The sequence below is a fragment of the Kazachstania africana genome, chromosome 3 (assembly GCF_000304475.1).
Source record: "Kazachstania africana CBS 2517 chromosome 3, complete genome".
In the NCBI taxonomy this organism is placed as follows: domain Eukaryota; kingdom Fungi; phylum Ascomycota; class Saccharomycetes; order Saccharomycetales; family Saccharomycetaceae; genus Kazachstania; species Kazachstania africana.
Window position 1 is genome coordinate 229030 of NC_018942.1, and position 21796 is coordinate 250825.

The 21796-nt window shown below is 36.1% G+C and overlaps 12 protein-coding genes and 1 non-coding gene across 13 annotated transcripts; 6 read left to right on the forward strand and 7 right to left on the reverse strand.

Annotated features, from left to right (window-relative positions):
- Window positions 1–299: 299 nt before the first annotated feature.
- Window positions 300–737, reverse strand: SDH5 (succinate dehydrogenase assembly factor SDH5; the record flags this gene model as incomplete). The annotated part of the gene is made up of 1 exon (XM_003956194.1): window positions 300–737. The coding sequence occupies one exon, from the start codon at window positions 735–737 to the stop codon at window positions 300–302; it is 438 nt and encodes a 145-aa protein (XP_003956243.1).
- A 439-nt stretch (window positions 738–1176) lies between these two features.
- On the forward strand, window positions 1177–2652 carry KAFR0C01140 (uncharacterized protein; the record flags this gene model as incomplete). Its single annotated transcript, XM_003956195.1, has 1 exon — window positions 1177–2652. One exon carries the CDS (start codon window positions 1177–1179, stop codon window positions 2650–2652), a length of 1476 nt encoding a protein of 491 aa, XP_003956244.1.
- A 22-nt stretch (window positions 2653–2674) lies between these two features.
- THP1 (Thp1p) lies at window positions 2675–4069 on the reverse strand (the record flags this gene model as incomplete). Its single annotated transcript, XM_003956196.1, has 1 exon — window positions 2675–4069. The coding sequence occupies one exon, from the start codon at window positions 4067–4069 to the stop codon at window positions 2675–2677; it is 1395 nt and encodes a 464-aa protein (XP_003956245.1).
- Window positions 4070–4275: 206 nt separating this feature from the next.
- UPF3 (Upf3p) lies at window positions 4276–5466 on the forward strand (the record flags this gene model as incomplete). The annotated part of the gene is made up of 1 exon (XM_003956197.1): window positions 4276–5466. The coding sequence occupies one exon, from the start codon at window positions 4276–4278 to the stop codon at window positions 5464–5466; it is 1191 nt and encodes a 396-aa protein (XP_003956246.1).
- A 309-nt stretch (window positions 5467–5775) lies between these two features.
- PRP38 (U4/U6-U5 snRNP complex subunit PRP38) lies at window positions 5776–6474 on the reverse strand (the record flags this gene model as incomplete). The annotated part of the gene is made up of 1 exon (XM_003956198.1): window positions 5776–6474. The coding sequence occupies one exon, from the start codon at window positions 6472–6474 to the stop codon at window positions 5776–5778; it is 699 nt and encodes a 232-aa protein (XP_003956247.1).
- Window positions 6475–6598: 124 nt separating this feature from the next.
- PEX8 (Pex8p) lies at window positions 6599–8332 on the reverse strand (the record flags this gene model as incomplete). Its single annotated transcript, XM_003956199.1, has 1 exon — window positions 6599–8332. One exon carries the CDS (start codon window positions 8330–8332, stop codon window positions 6599–6601), a length of 1734 nt encoding a protein of 577 aa, XP_003956248.1.
- Window positions 8333–8526: 194 nt separating this feature from the next.
- DSC2 (Dsc2p) lies at window positions 8527–9402 on the forward strand (the record flags this gene model as incomplete). Its single annotated transcript, XM_003956200.1, has 1 exon — window positions 8527–9402. One exon carries the CDS (start codon window positions 8527–8529, stop codon window positions 9400–9402), a length of 876 nt encoding a protein of 291 aa, XP_003956249.1.
- A 452-nt stretch (window positions 9403–9854) lies between these two features.
- On the reverse strand, window positions 9855–9926 carry KAFR0Ctrna12E. The gene has a single exon. It is a non-coding gene; the product is annotated as a tRNA-Glu (tRNA).
- Window positions 9927–11320: 1394 nt separating this feature from the next.
- On the forward strand, window positions 11321–15142 carry KAFR0C01200 (uncharacterized protein; the record flags this gene model as incomplete). Its single annotated transcript, XM_003956201.1, has 1 exon — window positions 11321–15142. One exon carries the CDS (start codon window positions 11321–11323, stop codon window positions 15140–15142), a length of 3822 nt encoding a protein of 1273 aa, XP_003956250.1.
- A 291-nt stretch (window positions 15143–15433) lies between these two features.
- On the forward strand, window positions 15434–16306 carry BRX1 (ribosome biogenesis protein BRX1; the record flags this gene model as incomplete). Its single annotated transcript, XM_003956202.1, has 1 exon — window positions 15434–16306. One exon carries the CDS (start codon window positions 15434–15436, stop codon window positions 16304–16306), a length of 873 nt encoding a protein of 290 aa, XP_003956251.1.
- Window positions 16307–16513: 207 nt separating this feature from the next.
- ATP19 (F1F0 ATP synthase subunit k) lies at window positions 16514–16720 on the reverse strand (the record flags this gene model as incomplete). The annotated part of the gene is made up of 1 exon (XM_003956203.1): window positions 16514–16720. One exon carries the CDS (start codon window positions 16718–16720, stop codon window positions 16514–16516), a length of 207 nt encoding a protein of 68 aa, XP_003956252.1.
- A 269-nt stretch (window positions 16721–16989) lies between these two features.
- AVO1 (Avo1p) lies at window positions 16990–20454 on the reverse strand (the record flags this gene model as incomplete). The annotated part of the gene is made up of 1 exon (XM_003956204.1): window positions 16990–20454. The coding sequence occupies one exon, from the start codon at window positions 20452–20454 to the stop codon at window positions 16990–16992; it is 3465 nt and encodes a 1154-aa protein (XP_003956253.1).
- Window positions 20455–20899: 445 nt separating this feature from the next.
- Window positions 20900–21736, forward strand: REX4 (putative 3'-5' exonuclease; the record flags this gene model as incomplete). Its single annotated transcript, XM_003956205.1, has 1 exon — window positions 20900–21736. One exon carries the CDS (start codon window positions 20900–20902, stop codon window positions 21734–21736), a length of 837 nt encoding a protein of 278 aa, XP_003956254.1.
- Between the last annotated feature and the right edge of the window lie 60 nt (window positions 21737–21796).

Below are 21796 nucleotides of genomic sequence, written 5' to 3' on the forward strand. Positions count from 1 at the left end.
GCAATGAACAATATCAGGCTTGTAGATTCTGTTGTAATGTACTTGTTTTCCCAGTTGATAGGTTTATTTTAGAGAAAAAGCAGCAAACATCAACCACAGACGAATGGTATTCCACTTGCTCTTTCAATGCTCCATCTGACGTTTTGACAGAATCTATTGGAAATTAATTTATAAAAATGTTCCAATCCAACATTTACCATAATGAAGGCAAGAACACGAATAGTTTAGTTAACAGGTTATATATCATATATGGGCAATTGAATAAATAAAACTTTTATTTACATGTAGTACAAATTGTATTAAAAATTTTCGAGGTTAGGCATTCTTAATATCTTTTTCTCTTCATTTTTACAAAAATCTCTTAGCTTCTGCAAGATTTCTGAATTCTTCCATCTTTCTGGTACTTCTTTATTGTGAATTTGTGTGATCCAGTAGTAAATATCCCAATCTAGCTCGTTCAAGAAAGCGTCGTATTCCTTCAGTTGATCCATCCCCATATTCTTCAAGTTCTTAGCAGCAAACCCGCTTAACAGTAAATCTGTTTCAAGGATACCTCTTTTGCGTGACTGGTAAATGAGTCTTGATCTCATGGTGTCGATAGATTCATTTACCCTTTTAATAGGTTCCATTTTAATTCTCGACAGTACATCGTCAGATGATTGGGAATAAGGTTTAATAGCATTGCAAAATGAAAGTGTGGACTTATAAGTCCCATACAATGCCCTTCTTGGTAGCATATTGTATGTTAATGTCTAATAAAGTGGTTATTTATCATATCCTCATCTCATGCATTGAGAAATTCGGAATTTTTGTACCAAATATTAGCCTGATATTACACCTAAAAGTATTAGGTTCAATTAATTAGCAGAGAGCTGAGGCAAGTAAAATATGCTGAATATGTGTATTAGGCTTCACTGATATTATAATGTGCGGAAAGACTTATTTTTAACCATCTCAATACATTAAGAAATATATGTTTGGAATCCAATGCTGCCAACTGCAAGTCAGCTGTTTTAACGATTCAACTGCGGTGTCCCGATTTTTGACCAGCGATATTGAAGAAAAGTCGACTTGAGGTCGTGGATTGAAAAGACTTACCATTCAATCAGAATATAGGATAAGATTAGTAAAAGCGATCTTATTACACTGTACTTTACCCCAAGGCAACTATCTTTCATGATGTCTTCTGAGGAACTTTCAAATAATGTGCTAATTGAAAATTCTCTGATGCAGGATTCCATGGCAAACTACCCTAGAAGAATAGTAACTGGTTTTTTCAAGAATAGAGAAGTGATAATTACAGATCCTGAGATACTGACTAATGTGGCTAACCTGAATTATTCAGCTGTTGAGAAAGATACTTTTTTGACCAAAATACAAAAACAGCAGAAGAAGAGACGAATTATTGAAATGGCGACAACTTTTTATAATGTGAATAACCAATTAGCAGATGATGAAGCCAAGAAATTATCTTTGACCTCTGTGGCCAAATTTTTTGGAATTGCAAGACAGTCCTTCAATGATCATATTAAGGGAGTGCACTTGAATTCGGCTATTCATGGCCATGCTACAAGACCTTATCTGGAAGACGCAGACATTGATTTAATCAGGAATATAATTGTTACAATAAAGAATATCAATTATGACAATCCAAGCATGTACTATGGACAGAATCCCAATGGTGATAGTAGTGAAATTACGATATCTGATAAATACCTTAAGGATATCATAGAATTAGTAATGGCTAAAAAGGATTTTGACGCAAACGAGATAGATCAACTGAAGAAAGAAGCCAAAACTATGAATGCAATGCAACATAATAATACAGGAGGTGGTTTTATGAATTCTCTTGACCCTGATATCTCCATTAAACAACATGACTTTGCTTTCTTTCCGAATTTCATAAATAATCCCATAAATGCTATTATAACACATAAGATTGCATTACAAGACATTGACTCTATCCTAAAGCATTTAAATGACTTTCGCTTAAAGATAGACCCGACTAAGGAATTGAAATCCATCAGCAAGAGGACTGTAAATCGGTCAAGAAAGAGAATTGGTATTAGTGCATCGCAAAAAAAATCGAAAGAAAGTGTACTAGAAAATGATCAAGGGATAGATATCAATATAACGCCTGACCATAGTCCCCAAGGTATTCTAGATTCCTCAGGGTCTACGATCCAAAATTTAATGAGTTTGGCAAACAGCATCATGAACCAACCTGTTATTACTAACGTGCCTGTACTAAATAGAGCTCCAATGAACAAGGAAGAAGAAAAAATATCAGCATTATTCACAAGAATGGAAAATATAATACAAGACAAAGATATAGATAGAAATTGTGTGGGAAAATTGAAGGAGTATAGAAAATTAGCTCAAGAAGCAGTCAAAAATGCACCAATTACAAACGGTAGCAAAAAAAACTCTCCAGCTATTTCAATGTACAATAAATATATGTTGAAACAATTTAATGCTCTCACTCATGTTATTATGAAGCTATCCTTCGAAAATAAAGTGTTAACCAGAGAGAGACATGATGATACAACCAATTTATTAGTTAATAATACTGCAACTAGCCGGTCAATGGAGGCTTACTTTATACCTAATAAAAGGCCAAGACACAATGAGATCACTTCACTAGATCAATAAAATAATTATTTACAGTACATAGTTAGTTATCCAACCAAGCATCTTCGCTGTTCAATGGGAACATAGCCAGGATCCTCTCATCAATCGGTGGTAAGACGTCGTTAATGTTTTGAGTTTTTTGGAAGACACAAACTTTCAATAGCGGGTAGCAGTTTCCTCGTAAATATCCCAAGTTGATTAATGTTACAAGTACATTCTCCACATTTTTGTAGTTGTGAATACCATTGTAAATTGAAATTTTATTCAAGTCTGGTCTGTCACTATCATCACCAATTGATAATTTCATCATTCTTTCAAGCACATCAAATGGTAATCTATTCAGGTTTTGCGATATTGACCATTCCATTATTGTTTTTCTGACAAGATATCTGTAGGCAATCATCGGTAGCTTTTCCAAAAAGATAATTAACAGATACCTATGAGACAAGTCCCTTTCATTATGCTGTAACCACAAATTTAATCCTTTAATGTTTCCTTCTCTAATATAGTGGGCCAATTTTATATAACTAGAGGCTAATTGTAGATCCAATGCTTCGATCAACTTGAAGTTCGGTAATTTACCCATTATCAGTCCAGCTGGAATTAGGTACCTCAGTATTTTCAAGGCGTTTTTCTTAATTGATGGGTGCACATTATAACCTAGCAGATTATAAGCAGAGCACAATAAGTCAAATGCGCTATTCAACTGTACGAAAGAGTTGGTGATCCTTGCATTTGTCAAATAATATTTTCCCAATAAATATCTGTATTCAATCCGTTGCGTTAATGGGTATTCACTGAAATTTTCAATAGAACTCTTTGGTTTGAAGTTTTTGAAAATATTAGAGCATAATTGTGGAGAGTCTATTTTGAAATAGATATTGTTTAACTTATTGACTAAATATAACAGGATAGCCTGTTTTCCTTGGAGCACGTTTCCATTAGTATTAGCCTCACTGTGTGGTTTAATACTGTTAAATAATTTGGAAATGATAGAAGAAGTATGCGATAGGAATTGGTATTGCCTTGTACCGAGGAGTACATAATTTTCATCCAACGTCGTAGCAAACGGTATTATAAATTCAGTAATGGATAGAAACACTTCAATTAATTTGTCAATAGGGTATGAGTCGTTCAATAGACAATTATTAAGATCGGAATAAAAATTGAATATAATGTCCACATTTTCCCATGTAGACCATGGATCCACATCTCTAGAGAATTTTAAGAACGATAGAATCATAATATTGAATCTGGTCCATTTACCATTGTGGAAATTTTGTGATTCGACAAGTTTATCTAGTTCTCTATTATCAAATCGTTGTAATTCATTTTGTAGAGATGATATAAGACTGCCGTTTTTTTTCAAGTCAATTGATAACACATCATAATTAGAAGCTCTTATTTGCTGGAAGAGCCCTGCTAACGCTTGCTGCATCAATATGTCAAGCTCTATTTATCGATATATATACATATATAGTTTTTATAGTTTTTCAGTAGATGAAGAACTTTTATAATTTTCAATATTGGGCGAAGTGAAAAATTTACAGGATGCCTTTTTTTTCATTGAATGTTAAAAGGAAGAGATTAAGAAGTGGATGAACTCACTAGTCAGTTGTTGTTGAGATCTTTCAAAGCTATGCAATGGAGGAGATACAGAAGAGTTCAAGAAACAAACCAAGGCGAAGAGATGGGCCCAAGTTCCATGGTAATAAATCGAAGAATGCAGCAACAAACTCCATAGAGAACTCTAATAAACTAGGTGGTAAAAGTGTCTCTAACAGAGGAAAAGAACTAACACCTGGCCAAGAAAGTGGCTCAGAGACCAATGAAGGTTCTAAGAAAACCAATTCTAGAAGACCCGCCAACAGGAATAAGAGGAATAAGAGGAAAAGAGATCGCAATAGAAATTCAGAAAATGACGAGTTCAAGTTAGTTATGCGGTTGCTTCCGCCAAATATAACCGAGCAAAGTTTTAAAAAAACGATTGAGGCTGTATTGGGTGAAGATATGTTTGCAAAGTGGAAAATTACTGATTTTTACTATGTCAAAGGGCACTATTCCAGCAAACTTTTTACGCCACCAACTTATTCCAGAGCTTACCTAACCTTTCAGACGATGGAAAATCTTAACGACTTCTCTCAGAAATGCCATAAGATTAGTTTTGTTGATGACAGGGACAATGCTACCACAGCAAAATTTAAGATATCATTTTACGTCAAGAAATTGAACAATAATCAGCATAACCCTAAACTTAATATGGAAGGAACGCTAGAGAACGATGAATTGTTCAAAAATTTTATGAAATCAATGAAATTAATGGAGGATAAAGAGCATCCTGAATTTGCATTCAATACTTTCAGTATTCTCAAACCGATCGAAAAGGAATTTGCTAAGCAGAAAATGGCTGAAAAATTGATTGAGAAAAAGACTGAAGCTGCGTTATTTTACTTAGCTGGTAGTAACGAGAAGGAGAAGAGGAAGAAGAAGAAATCTAAGAAGAAAACGGCTGAAGGTGATAGACCAAAGAAATCAAAGAAAAGAAGTAGACAAAAGAAGAGGAAAGCTTTTGCAGAAGATGTTCAGGCTTCAGTTCCAAAAAATAACAACATAGTCATTCTAGAAGCTGCAGGAAAGAAAGAACTACAGAAAAGGAAGAGGCTACAATTACAAAAAGAAGTCACATCTAATAAAGTTCATGAAAGCAAAGGTCCTTCCAAGACAAATTCAAAACCCAAATCTTCACTGAGAAGTTACAATGCAAATGAATCGATGTCAAAAAATCCTGGAAAAAGGGCTGAACCTGTGAAAGTTCTGAGAAGAGAAACCAGCTGAGGAAATATTTGGTGATAATGATATCAAACTACGAAGAAGGCTGTATCAAATACTACGAGTCATTTCCAAATGGATAATTAGTTTTAGTTTTATACGACTTTCCAGACAAAATTGAGAAAACTTTTTGCTTTCATTTTTATCAACATGTTTGAGAATTAGTAGATATTATATATGTTTCTATAATTCAGGCACTGTCGCCAAAGTCGAGTACTTTGCCATGCCTCGAGCAACTATTTATAATTAGAAAGTCTATTATAATGATAAGAAAACTCCGTTTTCATATACCAATGATACAAGAAGCACTTTCAATTACTGTAATTTCCCTTCACTATCGCTATAATCGCTCTCGAAGGATGAGGAGGAAGCAGACGAGACATCGCTGTCATCATCAAAAATATCTGCCCACTGACACTTCCCAAGTGGAATCCCCCAAATTTGCTCTTTCGAAACCAACCATTCAGTAAGTTCATCCATATGAACAACAGCCACAGTAAGTTCCTCCGAAGGTGACCAACAATCTGATTGGAGACTTAGAGATTTCAATTTTCTATAATCTTTGATGCATTTCTTGAATAAATTTTTCATTCTGAGACACTCTTGGGCATCTGTCAGATAAAAGTATTGTATCCTCAGGTAAGTTATAATCAATGCAGTTATATATTTGTCTTCGAAATTGGTATTAGCATTAGCTGGATTCAGCATAGCAAATAGTTGATTTATAGTCGGCCGAATTTCGATTAATTTCATCAAAAGACATTTAAATTCCATTCCACCCAGTACATGAACCTTGTTGACTGAAAGATCCTTCAATGTGCCTAAATCTCTTATTATAACCTTACTTAGTTCCAATAGCGTATCACCTCGCAATGACGTAGGTTGTAAGTTCACCTTGTAATAGATATTATTATGAATCCTGTCCCTGGTTAGCCTTGGTATAATGAGTGAAACAGATTGGTGGTTAAGCTGCTTCGCAGAAAGAAAGCTTTCGACATGGAACTCGGACGACATCTGTATCTAATGCTTTGCATCTTGTATGCCTTATCTACAGGAAGCCTCTTTATTTTTTCTTTATAAATGTTCGGAAGCAGCTTTTAATTTATATACTACATACCTGCAAAAAATATATAAAATGCTATAATTTGCAATCCATCTGTACCTTATGAGTGTACCACCATTGTATTGCAATATCTGACTTACTTAAGGATATCATTTCCCACATGGATGCTATGACTTCATCTTGTTGCGAAGGGTGCAAGCTTGAGGATTTTATTAATTCCAGACATTTGTCGAGCCACTCGCAGATTTCGTTGTCCTGAAGATAGAGTATCTGATAAATTATGCACTTGAGTAAGACTTTTTTTCGTTCACTGTCACACGAATTAATTGTGAGGAACTTGGAATACGTCATTTGAAGGCATTGCGATAAGATATTATTGTTCATTACTTGTAGTCTAGGTAATGTAGCACAGATTCTGTCAAAAATCATTAGCAGTTGCCTCTCTTCTAGACTATTATTCAAAAAATGATCAATGGATATCATTAAATAGTTTAAAAAGTTCTCGCTTTGCCAGTTAATTAAATTAGTATTATGCGCTTCTGCGGTATATAATGAAAGCATCACAGAGTGAGCAGCTTCGCGAATGTCTTTGTTGTTTGAATTGAGATACTGTACACTAACTGGATCAATCAAACTTGTAATAAACCCTCTATCAAGGGCAGGAAGCATTGAAACTGTCTTTTCGAGGAAACTTAGTAAAAATAATATCTTCGAATTGTGTATTTTATTTTGAACCTTCGACATTAAAATCTCATTCTTCATAAAGTTGAGAAAAGCAATATAATACGAAATTTCTCTTGTCATCGTGATACCACTTATACATATCTGATAAATTAATTCATAAGAATAAAATCCAACGGTACCAAAATCCAAAGCAATGAAATTAAGGTTGTATAAACAGGACAGTATTTCCGAACACCATATACCTGGGAGAACGGTTCGTGCTTCTAAAGAGCCTCTCAGTGTCAGAACTATCGTTATTAATATGTCACTGTAAAATTTCGTCGAATAGCTTGCGTCTGGAAAGGTCTGTTGTAACTCTCTATAACATAATGCCATAGAAGCCCTTTTCAACTGGCATATACAGTGAAAAATTCTTTGTTCACTGGTACGTTTCAATGAAATCTGCAATGCATTGGCGATGAAATTCAAGTTTTTCGAGAGGAAGGGATCATGTTTCTGAGAAGTGGATTGCATATAATCGGTTATAACCCGTACCAATGACAAAGTTACTGAATCCCATGAAATATTCCTCAGCAGGTCAACATCATTATCTGATGCAATTGTGGAATAAAGAACAATCAGAGGTTTACATGTCTCATATGAGTTTTCATGTCGCCGGAAAAACTGGCACCATACATTGGAAAAATATACAGCTTTCCATCTTTCATACAGTCTTCGGATGTTTCCACTGGCATCAACAAAGAAACTACGCTGCAGTTCCATAAACTTTGTCTTGCTTGCCAATAATCCCGTAAGAATGGCTAATTTTGGGATTGTCCAGTTTCTAGTAGTCATAAAGCACTTATCCCAAATGTCATAAAAATCATTTAAGGAAATGAATGGCTCAGAAATTTCCAATTTCCAGCTCGATATACCTAGACCCATCTCATACAGTCTCAAGGGATCCATATTGACCCAAGTCTTCGTCTCGAATGTGGAACTGACCATTTTCTGCAACATCTGAATCGACCTTATTCTCGGTATAAAATACACCACATTGTTTTGAAGAATGGAAACTAAATCCTCAGCTATTGGCCCATCTGAGTCTAGCAACTGTATTAAGCGTAAACGTTCTTCCTGATCCATCACATCCAAGTTCTATGGTTTCTTTTTTAGGCTTGCTATGATGAGCCCACCTTATTATGACATTATTTTTTTAGGTACCTGAGGATAAAAAGCTATAATAAAAAAATACTCTTCTTATATGATTGTAGTCAGTTAATACAAAGGATTACAGTATCAAGCTCTCAAACCAGTACTGTGCGTATAATTTCGGAAACATGTCCATGGAAACTCCTTTTGGGTTGAGACAGTATCCTGTTACCAAGTTTTGCATGGTTACAACGGCAGCGATTCCAATAGTCGCATCCATTGCAAATTGCAAATATATCTTTCTAACAAGATATGAGCCATTTATATCAGAATACCAGCAGTATTATAGACTAGCTCTTTTCGAGCTAGGTGCAACAAACGAGAGCGATGTTTTGTTACTGATGCTAATATGGTATCAGTTCCGTCATTTAGAAAGAATAATGGGATCTTATAAGTATATCAGTGTAATTTCGTTGATATATTTGTATACTTCTGTGATATTAACAACGTTATATATTGGATTAAACGTACTGTTATCTCAGACTATATGGAATAGCTTACCACAGGGTTCCCTTCCTGTGGTAATGGCAATGCTACATTTCTATAAAGAGTTCACTCCCAAGATCTATGATTTCAAAATTGTCGTAAAGAACCCTTTATCAAGTTCAAAAGATAAGCGTGCGAACTTTGAATGTCATCTAGATGACCAGTTCTTCGTTCTCTCATTAATATTTGCATTACTTTTAAATCAAGGGTATGTTGGTATTAGTTGCGGATTCTTATGTTGGTTAATAGGAGTATTTATTGACAAGGGCATATTTGTTGGCTTCCACAACTGGAGATTACCGTTTATAAAACATTGGCTCAGTGACGAAAACAATTTGACTCGAGAAACCGGTATAGCAAGTAGCTCAGGTCCTAATATCAATACTTACATCAATAATGTAAGAGAAGGTAGTAATAACTTACAGGAAATGGAAGGGCATGATTATGATGAAGAGAATCAAGATGATGAACCAGCACGTCCATTAGGTGTGCAGTTTTTAGATGCTTTTAGACGTTAAAATAACAACTTTCCGAAAGCATTAAAAACTGCAGGTCAGAACAAAGAAATTCAATTCCTTATAGTTTATGGTCTATGAGACTATTGTAACTTTATAATTTTTATATCATGTTGAGTTCCCACCCTCAAATGAACTAACTGCATTATTTCCTTTCCTGGTCCTATATCCAGGAGTGGACCACATATAAAGCAACTTGACGCATCCACTCTTGTCTCAGACCCAACAAACATAAACAGGCGCAAGAATTCATTGGGATATTTTATACAGATATATGTATATATCTAGAATAAATAACGCATATGGTAAGTATACTAGTTACCTTCAAGTAAAAAAGAAAGTATAATTGTTCATTCAGTATTAAGGTGAGGATGCCATTAAATATAAATGTCATCATAAATTCCAATAAAAGTGGAGTCGCAGTGCGACAAAAAAAAAAAATATGAAAAATAAATCTCCGATACGGGGAGTCGAACCCCGGTCTCCACGGTGAAAGCGTGATGTGATAGCCGTTACACTATATCGGATAATACTTGACAGTTTCTCATCTTTCAGTCGCACCAACATTTAAAGATTACTCTAGCAACTGAAAAATCTCACTGACAGTCCCTCTTCGGTGGTATCAATGTGTCGTAGCACAAGGTAAACGAATAGAAAAATACTGTTATGTAGGCAGCTGAACAGCTACTTTCTCTGAAATCTCAGCGCAATCTGATTGTCCGCCAAGGTTAGTGGTTGAGATGTAAGAAGTTGGCAGAGAAAATGATAGGTTCTCCATATTCATTCAAGCACAGAAATATTTTTCCATGTGGAACAATGGAAGCAATCAGGTGCAAATGTTCATACTCTACACAAGGTGGATGTCTAGATGTCTGTTGTACTGGATTTGCTTTGGATAAATAGTTAAAGAATTTTTCTCCATATTCTTGAAAGCTTATCAATATTTCTAAAATAACATGTGAGCTGTATAAGCACCCTTCAAAACAACGAGGAAGCCTTGTCTAGCAAGCCATGCTAGCATTGTCGGGGTAGGCTAATATATAATTGTTGACACTTATCTCTTCGGCGGGAGGTAATGCAATAACTGAAATATTTGCAATGACAGAATGGAGACTTGCTATAATCGCTAGTTGAGTGTTCTTATATCCAAATTCATTCATCATGTTCCTTTCATAGAACTGTCAAGTTGCAAAAACTTTCTCCAACCAGCCGACCTTGTTGCACTAGACGCAAATAGTTATACACTACAAAAGTGGTGACAGAGGCTTCTTATCAAATATGGTAATTAGCATATAAATTCTGCACCTTTCACATTATACAGGAACAGGTCACACCAAAGAAATTATTGTCATCAGCACCTTGCAAGCGCCCAGTGAAGCCATTATAGACAGCCAGAAACGATATCACTGGCACATGCTTTCTATAAATAGTAATACCCTCGTAAAGAAAGATGCGCAAGCCTTCCTAAAAACCATAGTAGTTTGGAAAATGCTTTCCTTCTTAGTGATCTAACTATTACGTCTCACGCATTTGCACGGTACATAATATTTTAAGGTTAAATACACTCTTCAGTAGTAATTGAAAGTGATGGAGCCATTGTTGAGACTAGTGTCTACGAAAGCCACTCAGCCACACCTGCATAACAGTTCCAGCCGTTTCACATCAATTCAATCAGCCACCGAATATGGCTCCTGCCGTCTCATTTAGTTCAAGCCATTATTCTTTCATGCTTGAGTTTCTAAAGCAATTAATTCCACTGTTGCAACTTGGAATATTTTCACTTTCTGGATGTGCGAGCATCTCGAGGGAACGGCCTTTAAACGAAGCCGTCCATTACAACATCAATCTTAACAAATTTCGAGGTGAACACTACTATCGTATCAATAGACTGCTATAAAGTTACGTCATCCTGGATTGAATCATGTCCACAAAACTGGTGGAAAACCATCTGGCGTTTTCAAAGATTCCAAGAATAAGTTTAAATGTACGAAATTTATCCATTTCAGCTTCGAAAAGTGGCAAGCAATTGATTGATTCTTTCTCTATAGACCTTCATAGCGGGTCTGTTATGGCCGTTATGGGTGGTTCAGGTTCCGGTAAAACCACCCTGCTCAACGTTCTAGCCTCAAAGATTAGTGGTGGTTTGACTGTCGAAGGTGACATCAAATATGTGCTTGAAGAGAATAATGGTATGATGGATGACGATGATAGCTCTATAGAGGAGCATGTTAAGATGGCGTATCTTCCACAACAAGACATTTTACCAGCGAGATTAACATGCAGAGAGACTTTAATGTGTGCAGCTGATTTAAAATTGAATAAATCAAAACAAGAAAAGATAAATATCGTCAATCAATTAATCGATGAATTGGGGCTCAAGGACTGTGCTGACACATTAGTTGGTGACAGTAAACATAAGGGTCTTTCTGGAGGTGAAAAAAGGAGACTGAGTATTGGTACCCAGATGGTATCAAATCCATCCATCATGTTTTTAGATGAGCCAACAACAGGTTTGGATTCTTACTCTGCATACTTGGTAATTAAGACTATTAAAAAACTGGCCAAGGATGACGGTAGAATTTTTATCATGTCCATACATCAACCTAGATCTGATATCCTGTTTCTTCTTGATCATGTCACTCTATTGTCTCGAGGCCAAGTTGCTTATTCTGACGTGATGAAAAATACAATCCCATATTTTGAATCTCTCGGTTACGCTGTACCACCATTAGTTAATCCAGCAGACTATTTTGTAGATCTTTCTAGTGTGGATACTCGTTCAGATAGTGCACAGGAAGTGACTCAGGCGCGTCTTGATTCATTGGTGAATCATTGGAAAAATTATGAAACTAATTTCCTGGAATATAGGGACATATCAGGATTGGAAGCCATCGAAGTCCAAAGCATGAATACAATGTTACCCTTTTTAAAACAAGTATCCGTTCTCACAAAAAGAAACTTTATGTTAAATTCGAGAGATTATGTCACACTAGCTTCCACTTTTTTTGAACCCTTGATTATTGGCTCTGTGGTTGGTTGGATTTACTTCAAACCAGATAAAACTTCTTTAAGTGGTCTCAGGACAACTTCCTCATGTTTATATTCTGTTGTCATCCTTCAGTGTTACTTATATTTATTATTCGATACCTACCGTCTTTGTGAGCAAGACATTCAGCTATTTGACCGTGAACGTGCAGAAGGCTCAGTTTCTGCTCTTGCTTTTGCTACAGCAAGAAAGCTTTCTCTATTTTTAACTGATGACGTTATAATGGTGTTCCTTTTCACTGTAACAACCTACTTCATGTTTGGTCTTGAAGCCAATGCAAGAAAGTTCTTCATTCAATTTGCTGTTGTATTTTTTACCCAATTATCTTGTTCAGGTCTTTCTATGATTTCCGTTGGCATATCAAGAGATTATTCAAAAGCTTCACTAGTTGGTAACCTTACTTTTACTGTGCTATCTATGGGATGTGGTTTTTTCGTAAATGCCAAATATATGCCAGTCTATGTCCGCTGGACAAAATATATTGCATTCACATGGTATGGCTTTGGGACTCTTTTATCCTCAACATTTACAGATTCTTATTGTAATGGTGCCACAGACCTTTCTGAATGTTTGGGTAATCAAATCGTTAGCAATTTTGGTTTTCCCAAACACTGGATTAAAGTACCATTGGTGATATTGTTCTGTTGGTCAATTGGTTATTGGGCAGTAGCATTGATTGTATTACATATACATAAGGTCGATATCACTTTACAAAGTGAAGTTAAATCAAAAACAGCAAAGAGCAAAAAATCAAAGAACGAACAGAAAAATCCCTTTACTGCAGAGATTCTGAATCAGAGTGATAAAGATATGGAGTCGAGTACTTCAAGCCCTTATGAAATAAATGTGGACCTCCAAAATATCAACTTAAAGGTAAATTATTTACATTTATCCAATAGTTTGTTCGGAGATGGAATTTTAATAAGGGAACAGAAGCAAATATTACAATGTGTTAGTGCAAGTTTCAAACCAGGTATGATCAATGCTATTATGGGTCCATCAGGTTCGGGTAAGTCTACACTGCTTAACATAATTTCAGGAAGAGTAAAATCATCAATTTTTGCCAAATTTGATAAGTCCGGCTCGATCATGTTCAATGGTAATGAAGTTTCAGAGCATATGTTTAAGAATGTTTGCTCATACGTTTCTCAAGATGATGATCATTTGTTATCTAAATTGACTGTCAAAGAGACTTTTAAATTTGCTGCAGATTTAAGACTACATAATATGACATATGAGCAGAGATCTACAAAAACGGACGAGTTGATCCGTGCCCTAGGTTTAAAGCACTGTGAAAATAACATTATTGGTGATGAGTTCGTCAAGGGGATTAGTGGTGGTGAAAAACGTAGGGTTACCATGGGTATTCAACTACAAAATGATCCTCCTATTATCTTATTGGATGAACCAACTTCTGGTTTGGACAGTTTTACCTCATCTACTATTCTTGAAATCTTGAAAAAATTGGCTGTTAACTATGGTAAAACAATTATTTTGACTATTCATCAGCCAAGAGCTGAACTATTCAAACAGTTCGGGAACGTTTTATTGTTGGCCAAGTCCGGTAGAACTGCATTCAATGGTTCTCCTAATGAAATGATACAATACTTCGAAGATTTGGGATTTGAATGTCCAGCATTCACAAACGTGGCAGACTTCTTCTTGGATCTAATTTCAATTAATACTCAAAATATTGAGAATGAGATGAAATCTAGAGAACGAGTTGAGATGATTTTGGAAAATTGGAAGATTCAATCTAACTCGAGTTTATTAAGCTCGACATTCGATGAGAAAGAACCAATTTCACAGGAAACCTTTATTTTGGAGTATGGTGATTGCATTAGACAACCTTGTAACTCAGGTTTAGCATACTATGTCAATGTTAGAAGACAGTTGGTGACAACTAGAAGAAATATTGATTCATTACTGGCAAGAATTGCTCAAGTTCCTGGATTAGGTATAATTTTTGCGTTGTACTTTGCACCATTGAAACACAACTATGCAAGTGTTGCTAATAGATTGGGTTTAGTACAAGAATCTACAGCACTATATTTTTGTGGCATGTTAGTCAACTTGGCATGTTATCCAAGGGAGAGAGATTATTTCTACAAAGAACATGAAGATGGTGTATACGGTGTCGGCCCATTCATTTTGGCCTACATGACTCTAGAACTTCCATTATCTGCAGTTGGTGCCATTATATACGCTGTATTCACAGTTATGGCGTGTGGTTTGCCGAGAACTCCCGGTAACTTTTTTGCTAACGTTTATTGCTCCTTTTTGATTACTGCCTGTGGAGAAGCACTCGGCATAATGACCAACACTTTCTTCGAAAGGCCCGGTTTTGTGGTGAATTGTATGTCTATGTTACTTTCCATTGGTTCGCAAATGTCTGGATTGATGTCTCTGACCATGCCGCGTGTTCTCAGAGGGATCAACTACATCAACCCTCTTAAATATACCTCGATGGTTATTATTAATCTTGCCTTCCCGGAAGACTTGAAATTTACGTGTGAAGATGGTGGACAGAATCCAGATGGAACATGTGAGTTCTCTACTGGTAGGGATGTGCTGGACATATATGGCCTACACACGAACATCAATAAGTATTTAGGTATTGCCGTTTGTGTCGCTTTCATCTATCGTGGAGTTGCATTCATTGTCCTAAAGGCGAAGCTGGAATGGCTGAAATGGTGACCCAAGATTCTGCATAATTTACTTTGTATAATATAGATATATCATATAGACGATTGATAAATGCATGTCAAAACTATTGCAAACAGCTAAAATCACCGATGCCAACCAGTGGAATTCGTTATTGGGCTTTATAACTGGTGCACGTATATAATGATGGAATACGCTAAGACTTCTTTGAAAAATTTTTGGATATGAAAAATTTAGCGATGAGCTTTCGAAAACTATATGTTATTAGTATGAGCACTATAGCTAGTTGTATCTCGACATATCAACAAATATACCGTAAAAGAGATGTCATCTATTCATAAGGCTTTAATGGGGGACGATAGGTCTTCCAAGAATGGTAAAAAGACCAACGAAAAGCAATTCATGAACAAGCAACGTACCTTATTGATCTCCAGTAGAGGTGTTAATTTCAGACATCGTCATTTAATCCAAGGTCTACACTCATTACTACCACATTCTAGAAAAGAACCAAAATTAGACACCAAGAAAGATCTTCAGCAGTTAAATGAAATAGCTGAATTGTACAACTGTAATAACATTTTATTCTTTGAGGCAAGAAAGCATCAAGATTTATACTTATGGCTCTCTAAACCGCCAAATGGCCCAACAATCAAATTTTATATCCAAAATTTACATACCATGGATGAGTTAAACTTCACAGGTAACTGTTTGAAAGGTTCTCGTCCAATTTTGTCTTTCGATAAAAGATTCGATAACTCTCCACATTATCAATTAATCAAAGAATTATTGGTTCATAATTTCGGTGTTCCACCAAATGCTAGAAAGAGCAAGCCATTTATTGACCATGTCATGTCTTTCAGTATTGTTGATGATAAAATATGGGTCAGGACGTATGAAATATCAAATTCTGCCAAGAACAAAGAAGAGTACGAAGATGGTGAAGAAGATTTATCATTAGTCGAAATTGGTCCAAGATTCGTCATGACTGTTATTCTTGTCCTAGAAGGTTCCTTCGGTGGCCCAAAGATCTATGAAAACAAACAATACGTTTCTCCAAATGTTGTTAGAGCACAAATGAAGCAACAAGCTGCTAATGATGCTAGAGCTAGAGCAGAAGCTGCTGTAGAAAGGAAAATTAAGAAGAGAGAAAGCGTTTTAGCAGCAGATCCTCTTTCTAATGACGCTTTGTTCAAATAGTCTGAAATATATTGACTTAAAGTTATATAGCTGTATAGAAGAAAAACTGTATATTAAACCATGTTCCCCTTTTTAGCTTGGCCAGTATTAGAAGAGAGGGTCTTACAGAATATACATTAATTTACAAGTTAGGTTGAAGGGCATTTTCCTGGGTTGTCTGGCCCATAATTTTAACGTTATACGCGTTTCCCAGTAACGGCCAAAATATCAGCTGCTCTCTTTACCCTTATGTGTGGATATGTAATTTCTAATAAAGTCTTCTTCTTCCTTACTATCGGCCTTTATTTCAGCAGCTTTTCCACTCTTTGAACTAAAGTTACTGGGCAAAATAAGTAAAGAGACTGTCCCCAAAGTTGCTAATGCCAACTGGTGTGGTTGGAAAGCTCTCCCCATTATTTGGTATGTATTCCCCATTTTGATTCAATGTACTTGTCTGCTTATTCAAGGCTTTCAATTACAAGAGCTACAGCACACCTCATTGTTGAGTGTTCAGATACTGGTATTTATAGTAAGTCCCTCGAGCTTTTTTATTCTGATAACATCCTTCCACCCCGCGGTAAAGCAATAAATAAAGCGTATTGGCCCAAAAAAAAAGTAGTATCAACTTTTTTAACAGTAAAGACAGCAACGATAAATGAGTTATTGTAAATATATGGTTGGACTAATATATATTATTCTTCTATCTATTTGTGGTTCATTTTATATGCACTCAAAAGGTTCTCAATTCTGGTTACAATTTCTGTGCATTCTTGTGCAGAGAGCGCCTCAAAATAATACCTCTTGATATCGCTCGGACCTCTTTCGACGTAGATCTTGAAATATTCTGGAACACGTTTAGATTTTTTTACTAGTATAATTTGGTTGATATGAAAAGATTTTGTTTTGATATTCTCATGCCAATGCATTTTGCCTTCCGGAGGAACTATATAAACATAGTCACCATCCAGTGCCAGAGTTCTCTCATGCTTGTTGATTAGGGACATCTGCTGCCTTCTCCAAACTTTATACTTGTGATATGCACCAGAGAATAAATCCTGGAAGGTATTCCCATTTGGATTTTCTGGAGTACCACTAATACTGTGTTGTGATGTATTTTGATGATATGACTGTTGAGGTGTTTGTAATGATGACTTTGACGTATTTTTCGTTTTAAAGAAACCACCACCACTAACACCAGCAGAATAGGCAACTTGCTTTGAGAGACCTAGTTTATACTTACCGGATGTTTTTCTAGATCTAGAAGCAGACCTTGCAATGCCCAAACTACCTTCGACGGGCTTTTTGTCATTGTCAACATTAAGGTACGATCTATCAGCCTCTAGCGTTAATGGTGTCAAATCATTACTTTGTATAGTAGGTAGGTTTGGTTTTTTCAAATCAGGTCTTATCTTTTCTAAATGAAGTTCTCTTGCATCCTTCTTAGAGACAATTTCTACTTTATTGTTCCCATCTAACCTAAGAACAGTATCATTTAAATCCAGAACGCTATTTTTACCAGTTAATTTTAGACAATACTCATTTGGATCCATGTTTTTCATTCTGCAGTATTTTACCAGTATATCATTCACATTGGCTGTTACCAATACATTGATCTTGGTGAAATTAAATTTGGGATTAACATTTGGATATAAATATACTGTTACTTCGATCACATTGGAGCTATTTCCTGCATTGTCTAGCTCATCTGTATTGCCTACAATTGGTTTATAAAAGCTTAATTGATTGATAGTATTATCAGCAGACTCGATGTTGGAGGCAGTACTGGGATAAGAACCGGTATGAACGGTATCCAGCATTTCCCCATTCAAGTTATACGGTATTGGAGTTTCTGTTTGATTCTTCGTCTTTTCCGCCTCACCGGCCCTACATAGAACTATTTCATTGTCTGACACGGACTGCATTGCACTATTTCTGTTTAGCTTTCCGAAATTGTCCTCAAAAGGTTCACCATCTTCATCAACGACATGTAAAGAAAAATTGTTAGGATTCATTAGCTCGTCCATATTCATGCCATCCAGCTCATAATCAACAGGTTTATAGTTTGTTGTATACATGAAAAGGATGAACCCAATCACTTCAAAAACTTTCGCGGATTTTCTGACACTAGTAGTAAATGGATCCTTTTTATACTTTTCTGATGATTGAATGTATACATCTAAATCCATTGCCTCATATTTGGGAACTTTATCTCCTGAAACAAATGAAAAGTATTCTAAAACATCCGCCGCATCTGTCACTTTCTGTTTTTTCTTGTTAAACAAGGTTGATAATTGAGAAATGGCCTGTGGATGTACAGTGAATTCAGAGTTCTTTTCAATATGCAAACCTTCTTTAGAATTACGCCTACTTGAATAATTACTTGGCGCCATTGGAGAAGGTGAATATTCCGGCTTTAGATTGGAAGCACTGCGATTTCTATTTCTATGTGCGGTGACATCGATAGGTCCAGTATGCTTCACATTTTCATTGCTTGCTGATGAAGTCGATCGAGCGTGTTGCCTCTGAGATATCGAGTGTTTGATCGCGGCAGCTGACGCCACAGAATTACGTTTGCTTGAAGAATTGTGTAGTGCTGTATCTCGCAAAGATGTCCCAAGTGATTTCCTATCTCTTCCTTGGGCATTTTTGGAAGATCTAATATTGAGTACTTCCTTGTCGAATATGTTTCTCAGCGCCGAATCATCTGGACTTTTGTGAAGACCATACCCTTCAAAGGACATTGGAATTGAATGAGAACCGACCGTATTTTGAGGCATATCCGAATCTAGTATAGCTACATCACTATCAAGAGTTGACTCACTGGGTTTTATAAAATCAGTGTCACTGAAATCAGAACCTAGAAGAGATTTGCCATATGATGACACTGCACTCAAACCTTCTGATTCCTGCTCCGTTAATGTGTTACTCGGAACAACGTTCATACTATTTGGTGAATGTGACTCCTTCGAGATATCAGCAGTTGAATTATGCTTCAAAGAGTACGATTTCTCATCATTAGAGGGGACGATATCTAAATTGAGATTGTCCAGATCCTGCTCAGTAATATAGGAGTAAATATCGGAAAGATCATTGTCACCATCTGCAATTTGCACACTTTCATTCATTGTATATATACTAGTATCATCTTCGTTCAGTACCCCATTTTTAGATATACTTAATGACTCAGATTTTGAGCTACTATTTTTAGCAGTATCTAATAAGGAACCTCTCGGAAGTTGGGGAAAATGAGACTTGATTTTGGATACATTACCTGATAGGGTACTTGCATTCGTAGCACCGTTCGTCACATTTAGCACTGTCCTGCCTTCTGTGGTAGTACCATGATTGTTTTCGGGGTCTAGAAGATTCGTAATTTTATTTAATTGGAAAAATTGTGAGCGTAAATCCACACTGTTATCATCATCATCATCTTCTTCATCATCTTCATCTAAATTATCATCATAGTCAAAATTCAGAGCATATTTATGTCCATTCTTGATATTGAGCACAGAATTTTCCGGGATTGTTAGTGCTGTCTTATTAGATATTCTTTTATCGTTAGTGTCAAGCACACTAGTGTTACTATCTCTTCTCATTCTAAAAATTCTTCTGAAAGGCAATGTACTTTTCTTCATATGTTTTTTCTTTTCTTCATTGAAATCAGAATCGGACTCAGGGTTGAGTGAAATTTGTCTATTTAGCTCATGTATCATATTATCATTCTTTACTTCCAAGTCGTTATTGGCGCTTGTGGCATTATGAAGCTCTACGAGCTTGCTTTTTCTTGGAGCTTGCTGGTGTTGCTCAGCGACATTACCTTCATGGACATCTAGCTCTTTAGGGAGAGGAGACCCCTGCTTATTGATCAAATATGAATTTCTTCTATTTTTCATAGCGTTCCTATTTTGCTTGGCTTTTAGATTACTATCTGATGTCAAATGAACATCCATGTAAGTGTCTGAGGTTGGAGGAGATTCCATTAACCTTAATAAGTTGGATCCATCGGCATCCATAAATAACTCTCTTATATTCGTATCCAGAGTATCAAAACTACCGTTGACATTTTGGCCCGGTGCGTATGGTCGAATAATTCTATTCATTTGATCCTTTTCAGGACAGGCCCTGAAAAACTGAGCCCTCAGTCTGTTTATTGATGTTACCGTATCCATACAAAAGTAACAGTGTGGCGCCCTGAGAAGTGCTTCACTAGAACAAGTCCTTATCTGATTTCACAAGTTTTCTTCTCTTAAGCCTGTTTTTTGCCAGTTGATATTTGTGAAAGCCGAGTATAATCAATTGAAAAGCCTCCTGTATCCATATGTGTTTACATTAGGCAGCCTCGGCAGGCGCAAAACTATTACTTTGACTATGCACTAAATATGACAAGCTACATTATATAGGGAACAAATAGTGCTTTGACCTTTGAATTATCTGTTTGGTACTCTTGTTGAGTAATCAAGTTATTCGAAGAGTAAGGCTGCGGTGTAAAGATGTGGTTTTTTCAGCCGAGCTCGAGCATCGGAATATAATGAAATTTTTACAAGCTCATCGAAAGATGTAGCTACTATTACAAGAGTGAAGATCGTGTAAAGACCCAGCGCATTAGTTGTCCATATGGTATTATCATCAAACTGGTTGGAGCTCCAACAATCCAAGAAAGTTGTAGTGGCAAAAAAGAAGAAGAATCCAAGCAAAAAGGTGGGAAAAATACAGAAGCATGTAAAAGTAGAAAAGCCTAATAGTAAGATTATGGATATGGTGTATTCCATGACTAGAACTATCAAAACGCAAGAACTGAGAAAAAAAGAGGGGCAGGTTTTCGAATTTAGGGATGAAGTTTCTGCTGAAGTAGATACTCACTCGGCTGGCAAAAGTCTGGACGAACTCGATAAGTCCTTGGGGTCCGGCAATAAGAAAGCAAAAGAAATAGGTAAATATGTGGCTATGGATTGTGAGTTCGTTGGTGTCGGGCCAGAAGGTAAGGAGTCTGCTCTGGCAAGAATATCTTTAACTAATTACTTTGGACATGTGATAATGGATGAGTATGTCAAACCTAGAGAGAAAATCACAGATTGGAGAACATGGGTCAGTGGTATCAAGCCTGAACATATGAAGAATGCTATAACTTTCAAAGAAGCGCAAAAGAGATGTACTGACATTTTAAAAGGCAGGATATTAGTCGGCCATGCAGTAAAGCACGATCTGGAGGCTTTATTCTTATCTCACCCAAACTCGATGACTAGAGATACTTCAAGACATATACCGTTCAGACAAGCATATGCCAAAGGGAAACCACCAAGTCTTAAAAAACTTGCAAAAGAAGTTTTAAAACTAGATATTCAAGGAGGTGAGCACTCTTCTGTAGAGGATTCAAGAGCTACCATGTTGATATATAAATCTGCTAGGAAGGAGTTCGAAAGATTGCATAAGGCTAAATTTAGCAAAGCATAATTTCACATATCATATATATTTTCAATTTTAGTGCATTTATCATATTATATAATTTTATGA